This window comes from Truncatella angustata (assembly GCF_020726525.1).
Source record: "Truncatella angustata strain MPI-SDFR-AT-0073 chromosome Unknown BKA67scaffold_1, whole genome shotgun sequence".
Lineage (NCBI taxonomy): Eukaryota > Fungi > Ascomycota > Sordariomycetes > Amphisphaeriales > Sporocadaceae > Truncatella > Truncatella angustata.
The window spans coordinates 5,586,300-5,602,362 of record NW_025763381.1 but is presented as its reverse complement, the minus strand read 5'-3'; the positions used below and the strand labels follow the sequence as shown (position 1 = coordinate 5,602,362).

Here is a 16,063-nt window from a genome sequence, read left to right as displayed (position 1 = left end):
ACTGAAAAAGAGACGTGAATTTTGGAAGTCCAACTGGAAGCTGTATAGGGGAGATTTCTGGACATATCCCTTTGACTCTCCATGCACTTCTAAAGACTTCGTGTGCGAGCCGTCACAACTTGGTCTAAACTCGGCGAAAATGAGATTGAGGCCGAGGCAAAACACGCTGTCAAAAGGCGTGGTCTCGGCATATTTTCACGGAGATTTCGACTTGACATGTGTTCGAACATACAGGCTTTAAGTGACGATGATGCCCAGGAGCTATTGACGTCTTACATGGCCGCCATAGATGGGCTTTTCCTCTGGGGTCTTCTAAGCAAAACAAGCGTTGTTGTTGGTAAATTCGGGGCCCAGTGCCGCCCGACAGATCCTATACTCGAGTCTGTTTTTGTGCGTCGTGGGGAGAATGCCTTACGCTACCCCCGTGAAGCTGGGATAGTCGGGGGCGACTGGAGCCCAGGATACAATACAATGAGGATCTTTGAATGGGCCCCGCACATTCGCCGCCCTTTTTCGCTTCCGGTGATAGTTGCTACTATAGTACACGAGCTCTGTCATGCTTCCCTTGGTATACTGACCTGCGATGATTCTTATGTGGGCTGTCTCTTAGACGTTGCAACAAACGGCGGCCACGGAGAAATGTTTTGGAAACTAAATCAGTTCATAATGGAAACATTTTGCATGGTCTTCCCCGAAGTCGAATTTTTCCAGAAAGAACTGAAAATAATCAAGCTGTCCCTTGGGAGAGTGCAGCGATCAAACTAAGAACGGTTGAAGGGAAGGGTTAGCATCGACGCAATCGCATCGATCTGGACAGCCAGAGCCCGATTGCTCACACGCTATGCTATAAATTTTGTGAGGTCGTTTGTTCCTACAAACCCATAGGGCATTTCGTAAGATACTATTATGCTGTAAATTACAACTATGTAGTCAATGGCTAGGAATTCAGCAGATCTAGAATTTGACCCGTGCGTCGTCAGAATAAGCGAAGCTGATTGGGCAAACAAGACGTTAAAAACAACATACTCTACCTCTTTTGTTGCTAATATTTGTGTTTTTATGTGCTGGGTTTCCTCCTGTCGGACTCGTTACATTGGCAAGTAATGGCACTCAGGTCTTTGGCATGAATGCGATATTTCTGTGCTGCCTATATATAATGGCCTTACTCAAAATAAGAACAAAGAGGTGTCACGCCCAGTATGGAAGTAATCAATCAGCATTTCAATTTAATTTGTAGTATGGGCTCGCACATCCAACCAAACTGATAAACAGTTCTAAACTCTGAGTATGCTATGTACTTGTATAATATCAATCCCGTCCCCGTACCCGTCATTTCTCATATAACTTTGTTCCGTAACATTCCTTGCATCGTAACCTGTCAATTAATCTACAGAGCCATGGCCACAACAAGCACCGCGGCCGGCAGACCGACGAATACGCCATTGACAGCGACTGCAGCAGAACCAGACTTGGTGACAGTAGCACCAGCGGACGAAGTCGTGCCACTAGCCTTCGAAGCAGAAGAAGAAGCAGCCGCCGCAGCCGAAGATGAAGCCTTGGATACTGCGGCGGAAACAGAGCTGCTGGCTTTGGAGGCACTTGCCGCGGCTGAGCTTATGGCGGCGTGAGTTGAGCTGGCACTAGAGGCATGGCTGGAGGACGAGCTGTGAGCAGTCGAGCTGGCAATGCTTGTAGAACCCGAGTGCGAAGTGGTAATAGTGGTCGTTGCAGCCTGGCGGACATCGTACTGGTTTCCCTGTTTGTTGAATTAGATCGTGTCCTATGAACACAAGTGTTCTCTCTGACGTACGTTATTCAGCACGTGTGCGCTGGCGGATAGGCAAAGGGCTGCCAGGGTCAGAAGGTTCTTGCCCAACATTTTGTCTGATGTAGATGCGTTTGAAGTAATGGTAGGATGAGATGCAATATGAATGTGCTGATGGCTAGTATCGAGTGAGCCCTGTTCGAAGAGCCATTGGGCTTTATTTATGTTCAATACGTTCTGATCCAGACTCGTTCCTTCATCGCTGTTTGCACCACCCCTTACATCATATCATGGTTGCTAGACCGCATTCTTCATCGTGGCCAGTCTGGACCATAAGCTGGGCGGCTGTGGCTTGTCAAGCGGTCGTGATGCCGCAGTTCTTCTTGGGCTAAATGAAAACCGACTATACTATCATTGGCGTGTCCGTAAGGAGTACGGTCATGTAAATGGCTTAGCCTTGCGCGATTTACCAATTTGAGTCTGTTCTGGCGCCTTCAATAGGTCAAGCCACAATGTCCTATAGCGTCTATCGCATCATTGAGGTTTCCTTTCAGCCCAATCACGCCATCAGCCCTTCCCCCACGTTTTCACTATTCGGATTATACTTGGGGCCATAGTGTACAGGTCCCGTCAATCTGGACCGACCCATTCTTTTGACTATGACAGAAAAGCTTAACCCGAAATAACTCGGCCAATCGGTATTGACGAACATGTGCGCACATGCCTTTCCGAGTACAATTCAGGTCAAGCCGTGCTTGTATCATTGTGCTTTAAGATTTAAGCGTGTTCCCAAACTAAGTAGACATGCATAGCAATAGTGTCCATATTTGAAGTTCCTCGGCGCGCTACCTGTTTATGAGGTGACAATGATGAGCGAGTGCCGACGACCAATCTTGGATCTGTCCAGTGACTCCTCATGTCGCCGATCCAGTGAAAACGCCATCGAATAGTACGAGGCTAGCCTTCTATTCTATGACATGTCGGAGAAGCAACTCACATGGCGATATGTTGGCTGGTCAGAATTCTATCGACAGCGATAGGATGCCCCATTGAATATAGTGCCTTTACCCATATTAACGGCAGCGCCATGTCTTGCCCATTGTTCCCCTTCCCAGCCTCCGGGATGGTTTAACAGACTGCATGTGGTCACGACCTCCGTGTCTCTAATCTTAGTCAATTTACACTACGACACTAAATCTTTTGGGCCATCGAGTACCATAGTAGTGCTTCAGTTCCATAGCTGGCGCTTTCAGCGGCCAAATATACACAGCAACGGCGCTGTGGATCCTTGCCGCCACGAACAGCTGATTTACTAGAGCAGGAAGGAGAGTTGGGAAAGTCCAGGAGACGAGAAGAACCTCGTGTTCTCGGAGCTCTCACTTGGGCTAACTCTTGTCAAGAAAATTCTAGACAGAAACAAGAAACCCTATTGAAGGCCACTCGGAATTTTTTGCTTCTTTATTTCTTCTATTAAGATACAATCATCACCTAGAGGGCCTATAATACTGGGTGAACAACTGATTCAAAATTGCAGAGCCAATCTGTCAAGAACAGAGCGAGGCCCAATATTGAGCTCGGAGTTATTGTCGCTGTGTACCATGTCTGTTGCCACCACACTTCCAACTGGTTGATCCGGCTCAATACCACATTGGGATAGGTCCGAATCGCTGCATGTTCCAGTTGCCACAGACAAATCTGGTCCACTTCTTCAGACTCGATCCGGTTTACTAGTCAAGCCGTGGCCCTATGAAGCGTGGCATTTACATATATTCCATTGTGTAGTTCTTCACACCAACTGGAACTTGGTTGCTGAGGCGTTACCCGATGTTATACAGGGGTGTTTGCCATCTATGCTTGGCAAGTCGATCTGCGACTCCTCGGAGAGGTTCAGACCCGGATGCTCTAAGAACATTCAGGACAAGACCATCTCTTCACCAAAAATATATCTTATTTTGTCGCCGGAAGGTCTAAGCAGAGCCGTAGTTATTCTGCCCACTCGGTGGAGTTAGGTCAGCGCCTCCGGCAGCCCAGAGGAAACTCGGTGTGGTATATGCAATTCGCTCCGCCAACCAATTTGAGCCTTCATCAAGCTGGATATGATACACTGCTTCTTGGAGCAGTGCGTACAAGGCACGCTTCTGAAAGCGCTAGGACTCAAATCCTTCGACCTCCACCAATGTAGCGGCTGTTATTCTTCCTATTGTTGCTATCCGCGGAGATAGCTTTTCACTCAGATTATGCATTTTATCCAGTACATTATCGACCCGGGCCTCCTTCCGAAGCTGTGAAACCGCCTCACATTTAGAATTCTGTGAGTTGGAAACATCTCTGTCCTACTATGTTCGCCCATGAAGAGAAATGCAACTATCTCCTTTACTCGTTAGATCACAGCAGGATATATGGTATGATACCCCTCATTCCTGACCACTACGCTCTGGAACAAGGCACGGTATAAACCGTCAGGTTGCACATTTATCGGCGCCAGACCGACCGTTATAGCACATTTAGAAAGACCCTTCGAACGGAGCAACCAATATGAAGGAGATATCCAAAAAAAAAAATGTGCCAAGTACGATCGCTATCGTGGCCCGCGATACGCACGCGTCTTGTTTCCAGACCGCGGACAATGTTATCCTGTCTGAACAGTGTTGTTAGCTCCGCCATTCATGCCTCCTCTAGCTCCATGAGTTTAGCTTTTGCCATTTCAGGATGGCCCTGTGGGTATGAGATTCATGTATCTATCCAATTCTGCAACAGCTCTGTTTACCTTGTTAACAATACCTACGCTACCCGTGTCACGATAGTCTATATAGACGATACACTCAAGGGCGTCGTTATGATGCCTGTGATTCCCCGGGTACCCGATTGTGGGGATTCTCGTCACCAGGTCCGCCGCAAAAGTAGACTCTGGTGCGTGTCTTACTGTGCATGACCATAACCTATCACGAAAAGTCGTAGCCTGGTCATATTGAGGCTGACTCAAACTCTTGCTAAAATCACCTAGTAATCTGGATCCTTATTACCGTTGTCGGCAGCCCAAACTGGAAGCGGGTGCATGAGCCGCGCGGCTCTCAATTACAAGGTGGAGTTGTTTGAGTACATAGTGAATGGCTGTCAACTGTATTGCTTGGGTATCTTGCAAGGTCTTTTGAAATTATAGAAATGAAGGAACATGAAGACAATTCGACTCCATATTCTAAGGACTATTTTATACATTAACTAGGGCAAATAACTGTGTACAATATATTCGTTTGGATAAAGCAACGCAAATTGTCAAGAGCTGCACCGTGCTGAAGTTACCCGGAGCCTGCACATGATACCATTACGGATAGAGGAACGGTTCTGTACATATATTCTAGTTTTATTCTTACCCTCTTATAGATATTAGTGCTGTGATTAAGTCTTCATCTATACCTGAACTAAAGTCCACGAGGTGACAGAATGTGGACTCCGTCATTTTATACGTGTGCCGTACCAGCGACGTTACCTTTGTTGACCTTAGTCCCGAGGAAACAATTCCAAGAACAAACCTGTGAGGGATGCCCACACTGAAGCATCTTCGAATGATATTACCAAATGTACTTGGCCCTGGTTGTTCATATCAAAGAAAGGACGACCAGAACGTTAAGAATCAATGTAAATTGTCAATTGTGACAAAGCTTGAGTCGGCAAAGATGCAAGTCTTCGGACGGACATGTGGTGCAGCTTCCCAATCACTGCCAGCTCAGAATAACATGACCGGGCTGTCTGTATTTGGAACACCGAATGTGTGACTGCGCAGGCATTTACCCTTCTTTGTTCCATTGTTGGTAGAAAAATATCTGTGGTGGCGCTCAGCTTTGCTCACTCCCATATGCTGGGGAAGTGAGTATGGCATTACTTAATACAGCAGCAACAAGTCACAGTAACACTATTGAATCATGTACTAATCAGTATGATTTGTAGGAGGCATTGCTGCACAAGATTTACGGAGTAACTGAAAGGAGAGTGTCGTTATGCTCCGAACAACAGCAACGAACAACTCGTATTGCCAATTTCTCTGTACTTGTTTATGAATAGATGCCAAAAGCTGTCCAAAAATAATAACGAGAACGAAATCATGTGCAAAATCAAGTATTATTGATCTGTGAGGATCGTATCGCCTATCATATCTGCCTGCCTCAGGTGAACCCTGGTTGCAGAACAACTCTTAGCCGATCCCACCCACACCACCAATCGTTTCGCTCTTGATGCCATTCCGCAGTACCCCTTTGGGACCTCTGGGAATCATCGCAGCATTGTTCAACTTAAAGATCTTTCTTCTCAACGGAGACTTCATTTGTGCAGATGCCGCAGAAAGGGGCACCGCAACAGTAAGGGTTGCTGGTGGGACAGCACTGACGAGCCCCGAGTTTGGGAGTGGACATTTGCAGAAAAGGGCATGGTCAGTCATGATTGTGAAAAAGTGGAAGGTACATTAGCATAGGCAAACGGGGACTTACTGAGGCTAGACTGCCAGTCACAAGCAGGGCAACCACGAGGGAGGCAATGACAGCAGAGCTGTTAATGAGAGTGGTGAATTTCATGGCAGTCAAATGATTGGTCAATAGATATATATTTTGGAGCACAGGAATATTACTTGATGTTGGTATTCGTCAGGAGTGTTGATGCTCTTAGGGTCAAGTGTGTTGAGTAGTTGGTGTGTTCCGAGATGGTGTTTTGCCTCAAACTCGAGGTTGGGCACTGGCGCATTTATCCTCTTTCCAAAATGTACGGTGTTCTAGCCATCTACTCCTCCTTAACAACTTCACAGCCATGTGACACATTCGAACGGACTAGAACTAGCTATTCACTAGCTATTCCATACCATGATTCTCTCATCCAATGTGCTTGAGATACTAGGAAGCATGCGTGGCATCACCTTACGATCAAAGCTCTCCCCAAGACAAGTGTCGTTAGCAGTCCCAATATTTTACATATTGGCTCTTGTTTAACTGAACACAAGCGTGATGGTCATATTGTGCCTTGGTTGCACGCCAGCCGTGTCACGTTCTGGGGGATGATAATGATGCTCATGAGCGGTGATACACAATCCGTCCAGTGTCATGTTTTTACGCCTTATTTGTGAACTTGCCCCTTCATGGAAACCTCACTTGGTATGAATATTGTGCGCCTATTTGTGACGGTTGCTTTTTAAAAACTTGATCTTATCCTGCTTTTTGTGCTTAACAATTCTGCAATATGTGCCTACAACCAATACGGTTGACCTAGGTATATTCTTTCAAATTAGGTTGCTCAAGCGTTACAACCGTCCAAAAATTGGCAAGTTAGACGGCCTAGAAGATTATTAAATGGGAAAGGTAACTCATATTGTTTTAATTTGAGGCTGATTGTTACCATCATGTAAAGGTGACTTGCTATTCAATGCTCTCATTAGTTGTGATTTAACCCTTGGGGTGCCCATCCATCCGAGTCGATTCTTCTCAGTGACTGTGTGCCCTTCGAAAACCAACGCCACAGTCGCCTACAAGGTGCAGTCTCCACCTGTAAGTCGACTGGTAAATTCGTGTGAGCAATGATTGCTGTTCTGGCAGACTAGGAGGGAACTAACCAGTTCTTGGCAATTATCGAATATCAACGATCTCTCCGAGCGTCTACCGAATTCTATCGAATATGACAAAAAAATTCGGCAGCTCAGTTTCGAGCTCTCATGGTTGGCTCCGCTTCTGATACTGCTCCAAAATTATAAAATTAACGACTTATTAACCAAGAAGCTTGAGACCATTCTTGGTCTTTTGGCCCGGCTTTACGACCCCTCCACTAGCAGGACCAAGGCCAGGTTCGAAGTTGCCCTCGCTGCCACCGTTTCCGTTGCCACTGCGATTTTTGTTCTTGTTCTTGTTGTTCCATTTCCCGTTGTTACGCTTGTCCTTGACAGTGTGAGGTCTGTTGTGGCAGTTGTCAGTAAACGATCTAGTCAGACCATGTGATTTGGCAGATACATACTTGATTTCGGTTGTGCTTTTGCGGACCACGACTGGATGACTCTGGATATATTTGCCATTCATTTCCTTGGCAGCCTGAAAGAAGTCATCTGGGTCGCTGAAGCTAACGAAACCAAATCCTTTACTCTTGCTCGTGACTTTGTCGCGAACAACACGCGCCTTCTGAAACGATCTCCAACGTGAGAAGGCCTTGGCCAAAGATTCATCTGTTGTCTCGCCAGCTAGGTTACCCACAAACAATCGCAAGTGGGCAGGATCCCATTCTAACAAGGAGTCATCGGTCCACTTCTTGCCTCCACCTTCTCTCACGACCGTCTTTTTCTTCTCTCCCTCTGCTGGCACTGTAGCGTTGGGAGTGGCGGTGGGATTTGCTGAATATGTCGTTGCTGGCGCCCCCGGCCTAGCTGTTGCTGCTGCTGCTGCTGCGGCTGCTGCCGCGCCTGCGTCCTTGGGGTCCTTGACGTATGCGCTTTGCCATTGGGCAATTTGCGCGGCCATGTCGGGGTCATAGTCGCTGTTCTGCGCCTGGACGCTCGGTGCCGGAAATGGGTTGCGAATCTGGGGAGCTGCGGCATATGTGCTGCTGTCTGCGGGTGCTGCTGTAGCGTAGTAGCCTTGGCCTTGCGGGTAACCTGACTGTTGGTAGCCCTGGCTGTAGTTCATGGCTCCTTGTTGAGGATATGATTGGTAGGGTGTGCCACGACCAGCGCCATACTGAGTAGCTGGTGCGCCGGGATAGCTCGGGGCGCTCGAGTAGGTGGGAGGGGTATAGGGACTGGCAGAGACGCCAGGACTGGATGTATGTGTTGGTGCTGCTGATGAAAAGGCAGGCTTGAAGCCGGAGACTTTGGAGGGCGGCGGACGCGGAGGGAGCGACGAGTTGGTGGCACCTGGAGCAGGAGGATAGGCCATGATGAATTTGCTTGTACGCGTAGAACTTGTTCGGTTCAAGAACGTACCTATGAGCCCAGCCCTAGCAATGAGACTTTGCTCAGTTTCTTATTTAGCGGCGCAGGCGCAATAACGTGTAGGGCGAATGGGTGTATACGTATGTGTGTATATATAACTGTATGTGTGTTGTGTTCGGTTTGATTGCTTGCCGCCCGTGTGGTTTAGTCTCGAGTGACGTGATGCTTGATGGAGTTTTTGGTTTCCGAACCTCGAAGAATGCATCGAATGCCACCCAAAAGCCAGGCGCCAGTATCAGTCTTATCGGCTCTTATCACTTGTGGCGTCCCCAATACTGTCTGTGGCGGTGCGTAGACTGGGAGAGCACACGGATAATTACAGGCAGTCTACGGATTATGGATCCGTAAGGTAGCATTACAAGCATTATGCACCATGAAATACAAAGCAAACCATTTCCGCCTGGCTGCGATTGAGTTTACATGCACGCACTAAAACCAGGTGCGTCCCAATCCAACTGGTCAAGCAATGCGCAAGTGGCCAAGAAAAGAGTATAACAAAACAAAACAGTCTATACTTTCCATCGTCAGTATAACAATGCCATTGCTACGTACCATGACTAAACATGAAGGCCAACGGAGATGAATCCCACGAAACCCCCGATGGCCGGCCCCTGAGCGTCGTGGGCGGGCGCCAAGCTTGGCCATTGCGTGAATTTCCTCGTTTGAACGCAACGGGAAACAGTTCACGATAACCAGTGCATGATATGGCCGCCTCGCGGCTAATGGGGATGAATAGGAAGCATGGCGGCAAATGACTCTCGCCTCTTTCTGGATGGCGTGGAGCGGGAAGCTTTGCGGCAAATGTATTCATATTGACCATGGCGACTGCAGCCTCGCAGCAACCTGCGTCAATTACATGCGCCAGCGCCAGTCCGTTTACGGAGAGCCTTCCTGTGTCGCAACTTCGCATGGGGCACGTTTTGGCGGGGCCCTCATGCGACATTTTCGGGGCAACATGCCTCGAAGCGCTCCCAATGACGTTTTAACGTTGAGCTAGGAAGTATGGATACCCTTTCATGGATACCTTTATCGCAAGCTGATTACAAACAGGATGGAAGACTCGGACAACAAATATTTGGAACAACCTTGTGGAGCAATACAGTCCGTCTCGACTCTGGTCGACCATGTACATGTAGACATGCTCACATATGCACATGACTACTGTGTATACTGTAGTCAAGCGTCTATAGTCTCGTGGCTGCGGATGCCGTCCACAACTACAGTATCAGCCTTACCATGAAGCGGAAATACTCAAGCTACTATGTACAGTGCCGTTTTAGCTTGAAGCTTACATATGCACTATTAGTATGAAACATCCATGCGCCCCCAACAAGTCCGGACTTCACACAATATTTGTCCGTTGGGTTACTATTATGCCGAGCGCAGAGCTGGCACCGAGGACATCAATACCCCCTACAAATATGATGCGGTAACTAGCAATATGGGTTCCCATTAGTAAAATATGAGGCTGATGGACAAACCGGAGCCAGAACGAGCAGCTAGTGAGTTTGTCCTTTGGTAACGTTAAGCTGCTCATTCCCAGAGCTTCCACCACTCGAGGCCTAAAGTACAGGGTACCAGGCTTGTTGCATTGCAGCCCCATGCCGTTCGGTTCCGCAGGATCCAAACGTGGCATTGCGAAACGTCTGGACGTGTGACCGTCGAAGGAGTTTGCTTCTCGAAATTCCCTCTAGAGATTGTCCGGACAGGGGTCTATGTGCTCCTGCTGCGATTGCTGGGTTATCATCCTCATGTCAACGGGGACAGAAGGGTGTACGCCCGCTTGAAACCAGAATAGTCTATAGAATCCCGGAGACGTGTAGCAGCGCGAGCGAGGCATGCAAAGCCAAACACAGCAAAGCAAAGCAGCAATGCAAAGCGAAGCAAAGCAACAAGATGCCTCAAGTCAAGGTCAAGCCGCGGAAACCTGAGTCAGCCCTTCGTCAAACATGCATATGGCCGACAGCAATACGGCCATCTGAAGGAGGGGGAGTGAGTCTGGTAGCACCGTCGCACCCTCTCAAGCTATTGGTGCTACTGCTACGGATTCGCGTGTAAATAAGTACCTTGGACTAGTAGTAGCAGTAGCATTCCCAGCATGTTAATAAGCCGGACCGGATCGACGCTACCTTTTTCTCAGGCTTACCCCTCCAGCCCACTTTGACCCGTTTCTACATCATTGAAAAGTACGAGACTTCCGCCGTCGCGTCCGGTCTCTATTAATCTTTCTTCTACAAACATCCGCTTTTTGACAGAGCTCAATACTGGTCAGCTGTTCATCGCCGCTTGATCTCAGACTACTATATACCCCATTGGACATCATCATCAATCGCAATCATGTCTGGAGCTGTGTAAGTCTTTAAACCCCTCAGCGTTGCTTACATGCTTTACCCCACCACCCCGCCTGTCGATGCCCTCAACTCTTTCTGAGAGTTGGCTGGCTCTCCGCCCAAGACGAGAGCAATCCTGCTGTTATTTCCTTTTTCTTTTTCTTTTTTCCTTAATCACAATTTCTGACTAAACTGCGGCTTGCCGGGTCTTAGGGCTCGACTTGCTAGCATTACTGGGCATTATGGGGGAGGAGTGTGAGCTTTCTACTTCCTGATTTCTACTGCTCCCCACAAGCTTTACCACGCCAACTTGTATGTAAAGCGATGCTAACTATCATGGAAGCGCTGATCTGGGCCTCATCGGTCTGGCCGTCATGTGAGTCAATAACCCCCGATTTTCCCCGCGCGATATGTTGTATACTCATTCCAGATTAGGGGCCAGAACCTGATTCTGAACATGGCCGACCACGGCTTCACCGTCTGCGCCTACAACCGAACAGTCTCCAAGGTCGACCGATTCTTGGAAAACGAGGCCAAGGGCAAGTCCATTGTCGGTGCTCACTCAAACGAGGAGTTCGTCTCCAAGCTCAAGAAGCCTCGCCGAGTCATGCTCCTCGTCCAGGCCGGTAAGGCTGTCGACGACTGGATCGAGACCCTCCTTCCCCTGTTGGAGAAGGGTGATATCATCATCGATGGTGGTAACTCTCACTTCCCCGACTCCAACCGCCGAACAAAGTACCTGGCTGAGAAGGGTCTGGAATTCGTCGGTTCCGGTGTTTCCGGTGGTGAGGAGGGTGCCCGCTACGGCCCTTCCATCATGCCCGGTGGTAGCGAGGCTGCATGGCCCCACATTAAGGACATCTTCCAGAGCATCTCTGCCAAGAGCGACGGCGAGGCCTGCTGTGAGTGGGTTGGTGACGAGGGTGCCGGTCACTACGTCAAGATGGTCCACAACGGTATCGAGTACGGTGACATGCAGCTCATTTGCGAGGTACGTATTTCCTGCAAAGTTTTGAATCTTCCTATTCATAATAGCAAGGTGCTAACAAAACACCAAAGGCCTACGACATCCTGAAGCGTGGTCTCGGCCTCAAGAACAAGGAAATTGGTGACATCTTCTCCAAGTGGAACACGGGTGTCTTGGACTCCTTCCTGATCGAGATTACCCGCGACATCATGTACTTCAATGACGATGATGGCACTCCTTTGGTCGAGAAGATTCTCGACCAGGCTGGTCAGAAGGGCACCGGCAAGTGGACTGCCGTTAACGCTTTGGACCTCGGCATGCCCGTCACACTCATTGCTGAGTCTGTCTTGGCCCGTTGCTTGTCTGCCCTCAAGCAGGAGCGAACCAAGGCCTCTACCATCCTTCAATATGTCGGTCGTACTACCAAGTTCGAGGGTGACAAGCAGGAGTTCCTCGATGACCTTGAGCAGGCTCTGTACGCCTCCAAGATCATCTCGTACGCCCAAGGTTTCATGCTGATGCAGGATGTACGTGCTATTCACACCCAAACTTCTGCGCTCTTGATGACTAACATGATAATAGGCTGCCAAGGAGTACGGCTGGAAGCTCAACAAGCCCTCCATTGCTCTCATGTGGAGAGGAGGTTGCATTATCCGATCCGTCTTCTTGAAGGACATCACTGCCGCCTACCGCAACAACCCCGAGCTCGAGAACCTGTTGTTCGATGACTTCTTCAACAAGGCTATCCACAAGGCCCAGCCCGGCTGGAGAAACGTTATTTCCAAGACCGCCCTTCTCGGAATACCCACCCCTTGCTTCTCCACTGCCCTGTCGTGGTTCGACGGTTACCGCACCAAGGACCTTCCCGCCAACCTTCTCCAGGCCCAGCGTGACTACTTCGGTGCCCACACCTTCCAGATCAAGCCCGAGTTCGCCAGCGAGAAGTACCCCGAGGGCGCATACACTCACGTCAACTGGACCGGCCGTGGCGGTAACGTCTCTGCCTCTACTTACCAGGCATAAATGTGTACGCCTTGATGCGAACATGATTGGGATAATGACTTAGTATAAATTTAGGGAACCAAATATCTTGGTGGGATAACCATAAAGAGTTGGGAGGAGTTTCTACCCGCTTTTCACATGTCACATAGATGGACAAAATGCAGATTGTTTTGAGATGAAATGGTCATGAAGAGCACAAAGAATTTGTGTGCATGTTTAATGAGTGAGATCGTAACACCAGCCGGCAACTAACACCGACAAATACCACGTATGGTACTGGGTAAGAACTCCAAGTAGAGGGAGTCTATTCGCATAATGGAGCATTCACCACCTACAGAGCAATGCCGTAGCAGTCTTATCAGCTAAAATTGCACCGTTTCGATAGTTCATGGTCGACGAGGCGACAGATAACATTCTTTGTTCTTACCAGTGAACGCTGCTAGTATACAGCTCAAATACTGAATTCAATAACATATTTTTTTACACCCAAAGTCGGCCGATAGCGAACCGAAAACATCTACCTAGCTCCTCAAGGGCTAACAACCCCCAAAACGCCTTGAGAACCACTCTCCTGTTTCGTTCAACTATGCGACAAGTCTAGCGTAGTCGGCGAGGTCGCCTTACATGTTCGCCTCAGCAGCTGGGGTGTTCCCGTTGTCATCTGCGCCGCCGCTCTCGTCGACGCCATGGAAAGCATCGCCAAAGGCCGAGTCTTCCATGAAGTCACCGCTGAGATCTGCGGGAGTGTCGGAGAAGCTGGCCAGAGCATCGCCAGCCGTGTCTAGATCGCCCAGGGAGCCGAAGTCATTTGCATCGTAGCCCATGGAAGCGACTGTCGGCGTCCCAGCAGCCGAGGCCTGCTTACTTGCGGGCTGTGAGGGTGGTCTGGGCGGCGCGGCAGTCTGGTCGTTCCCGGGCATGGGAGGCGCTGCGCTTGGCGATACACCGCCCTTGGGGACAACTACCCAATCGCCGCTGCCGGTGTCTTGGTCCGGTGCAGTATTAGAGGCACCGGCCTCAGTGCCGCTCATGTCAACGTCTTGCTGCTTGGGAGGCGACGGCTGAGCAGCTGTGGCAGGAGGGGGAGGAGTAGGTACGCTTGCATTTGCAGGCGTTTCCGAGCCGGACGGGACAGCAGAGAACCCCTGGGGAGTTGTGAAGTTGTTGCCCGGCGTCGAGGTGGAGGATAAGCCGGTTTGCATTTGGTCGAGCAATCCGCCCGCCGTACCGCCCATGTCAACATCCTCGGAGTCGGCACCAGCTGAAGGCTCGGGAACGGGCTCAGGAGCAGGCTCTTGGTAGCCGCCATCTTGGATCCTCCTAAGATCATAGATGACCTCTGCGCGGCGCCCTAGCTGAGCTTCGACCTGCGACACAATATCGTCGACCTTCTTGCTATGCTTGGCGGTCCAGCGAGGAGAACCATCCTCGTTCTCTTCAGGTTTGCGTTCCAGGCTGAGGGGTCCGGTGGCGACATCATCAACAGCGGCACGGAGATCCTTCTCTGCTGTGGTCAGAAGAGAGTTCTTCTTGAGCTTGGCCATCTTTTTCTCGTGCTCTGCTTTCATCTTTGCGATCTCAGCATTAGTGGAGTCGATCTGCGCATTGACGCGCTTCCTGAATTCCTCGGCCTTGTCTTTCTCCAAGTGGCTCTCGCCCTTCTCTACCGGCTTGCTGATAGCATCAACACCCTGCCCTTCGAATATGCCATCAGTCAAGCCGGCCAGCTCCCCCTTAAGCCCGAGCCCTAGGTTTGCGAAACCAATCTGGCCCATCCGATATGGCGATGACAGAATCTCTTCCATCCACTCATGGTTCTGTTGATAGCGGTGCAGACTGATCTCGCGGGGAGTGAGGTGGTCAAAGAGGTCTCCGCGCGAGTAATCCTCGTCATCATCAGCATATGCGGCCTCTGGAGTCACACCCATGGGGCCTTGGTTCCCGGCTTGCCCGGTTCTAGCACGCTTCGATGGCGGGGCGCCCGCCTGGGGATGCGCAGGGTATGCCATGGCTTGCGGCACGCCTCTGTTGGCGGGATACATGGCCTGCCGGGGCATCTCCTTGGGCCATCCGATCTGCGGCCAGTTCACGCGGTCCGACAAAATAAATTCTTTCCGCTGGATTTGGCCATTTCTCTGCAGGTAGGCTCTTGCCTCGAGGATGTTCTGTGTACGTGGGTCGCGCGGGATCATCTGAACCGGAATACGCTCGTTGTTGTCGATGGGCCCATAGTGGACAACCCACAGGCTTGGGTCAACCTGGGGCGCGTTGGGGTTGTGTGCATTGCTGGGGCACAGGCGGAAACGACGACGCGAATGCGTGGCTATCGGCTCGCCGTAGATGTAGCCAGTCTTGTGGTAATACATCTCGAGTATCTACATGTCAAGAGTAGTCAGCAGCGGTGCACGAGTGCGCCTGGGCCGTTGCGAAACGTACAATGCCATTTCCAATGTCCTGTGTGAAGTACTGCTCCGTCGGCGGCCAGATGTAGCCGTCGCTGGCGAAGTGAGTACCCTGCAGTTGCAGCGGCTGCCATGTAAGCATGGTGGTGCCATTCTCGGGTCTGTCGAGGTACGTCCAGAAGAAAGGGGCCTTGTCGCGTGCGATGGACGGCGCGTTCATCAACATGTGTGTTACCTCGGGGATCTCGACTCGGGGTTTCTGCGTGTACCTGAAGGTCGAGAGCAGGTGCACATGGGGCAGCTGAGATTCGCCAAGTCAGTACATACTGGGGGGGTTTTACTTGGGTAAACGACGACTTGGAAATGGCGTCCTTACCAGATCGCGATTGATTCCATGGCTAGGGTCTCCCATGGTGGACATTGTGAAGAAACAAGAGGTTGCTGTATTAAGCAGATATGGATATCATCAAGTCCAATTCTTTCCGTATCTCTCAATGCTTGTTTGAAGTAGAGTGCAGCGATCAGTGTCAGGCTTGGCGCAAATAGCTCTGTCTGATGCGACAGCAAGGCTGATGATGGCTTAACTTCCAATTGCTAACTTTGAATTGGGAGCCGCGTCTGGGTCTGAGTCCGGGTCTGCGTCGC

The 16,063-nt window shown here is 50.0% G+C and overlaps 5 protein-coding genes across 5 annotated transcripts; 2 read left to right on the top strand and 3 right to left on the bottom strand.

The window, feature by feature from the left end:
• Positions 1-216: 216 nt before the first annotated feature.
• On the top strand, positions 217-765 carry BKA67DRAFT_530682 (uncharacterized protein; the record flags this gene model as incomplete). Its single annotated transcript, XM_046099277.1, has 1 exon — positions 217-765. One exon carries the CDS (start codon positions 217-219, stop codon positions 763-765), a length of 549 nt encoding a protein of 182 aa, XP_045964723.1.
• Positions 766-1,387: 622 nt separating this feature from the next.
• On the bottom strand, positions 1,388-1,879 carry BKA67DRAFT_530681 (uncharacterized protein; the record flags this gene model as incomplete). Its single annotated transcript, XM_046099276.1, has 2 exons — positions 1,388-1,756; positions 1,811-1,879. 2 exons carry the CDS (start codon positions 1,877-1,879, stop codon positions 1,388-1,390), a joined length of 438 nt encoding a protein of 145 aa, XP_045964722.1.
• A 5,627-nt stretch (positions 1,880-7,506) lies between these two features.
• BKA67DRAFT_653760 (uncharacterized protein) lies at positions 7,507-8,661 on the bottom strand (the record flags this gene model as incomplete). The annotated part of the gene is made up of 2 exons (XM_046106434.1): positions 7,507-7,690; positions 7,751-8,661. 2 exons carry the CDS (start codon positions 8,659-8,661, stop codon positions 7,507-7,509), a joined length of 1,095 nt encoding a protein of 364 aa, XP_045964721.1.
• A 2,222-nt stretch (positions 8,662-10,883) lies between these two features.
• On the top strand, positions 10,884-13,197 carry BKA67DRAFT_548556 (6-phosphogluconate dehydrogenase). Its single transcript, XM_046101522.1, has 5 exons — positions 10,884-11,068; positions 11,391-11,423; positions 11,483-12,038; positions 12,107-12,541; positions 12,597-13,197. The coding sequence occupies exons 1-5, from the start codon at positions 11,055-11,057 to the stop codon at positions 13,035-13,037; spliced, it is 1,479 nt and encodes a 492-aa protein (XP_045964720.1). The 5' UTR covers positions 10,884-11,054; the 3' UTR covers positions 13,038-13,197.
• On the bottom strand, positions 13,193-16,045 carry BKA67DRAFT_58063 (uncharacterized protein). Its single transcript, XM_046103870.1, has 3 exons — positions 15,795-16,045; positions 15,453-15,719; positions 13,193-15,391 (listed from the first exon to the last, which is right to left on the bottom strand). Exons 1-3 carry the CDS (start codon positions 15,837-15,839, stop codon positions 13,637-13,639), a joined length of 2,067 nt encoding a protein of 688 aa, XP_045964719.1. The 5' UTR covers positions 15,840-16,045; the 3' UTR covers positions 13,193-13,636.
• Between the last annotated feature and the right edge of the window lie 18 nt (positions 16,046-16,063).

Coding starts and splice junctions, on each gene's coding strand:
- BKA67DRAFT_548556 (XM_046101522.1), top strand. Junction 11,424..11,482: donor CTCATCGGTCTGGCCGTCAT/GTGAGTCAATAA, acceptor ATTCCAGATTAG/GGGCCAGAACCTGATTCTGA. Junction 12,542..12,596: donor GTTTCATGCTGATGCAGGAT/GTACGTGCTATT, acceptor ACATGATAATAG/GCTGCCAAGGAGTACGGCTG.
- BKA67DRAFT_58063 (XM_046103870.1), bottom strand. CDS start 15,839: ATGTCCACCATGGGAGACCCTAGCCATGGAATCAATCGCGATCTG. Junction 15,720..15,794: donor ATGGAATCAATCGCGATCTG/GTAAGGACGCCA, acceptor GGCGAATCTCAG/CTGCCCCATGTGCACCTGCT. Junction 15,392..15,452: donor AGGACATTGGAAATGGCATT/GTACGTTTCGCA, acceptor CTTGACATGTAG/ATACTCGAGATGTATTACCA.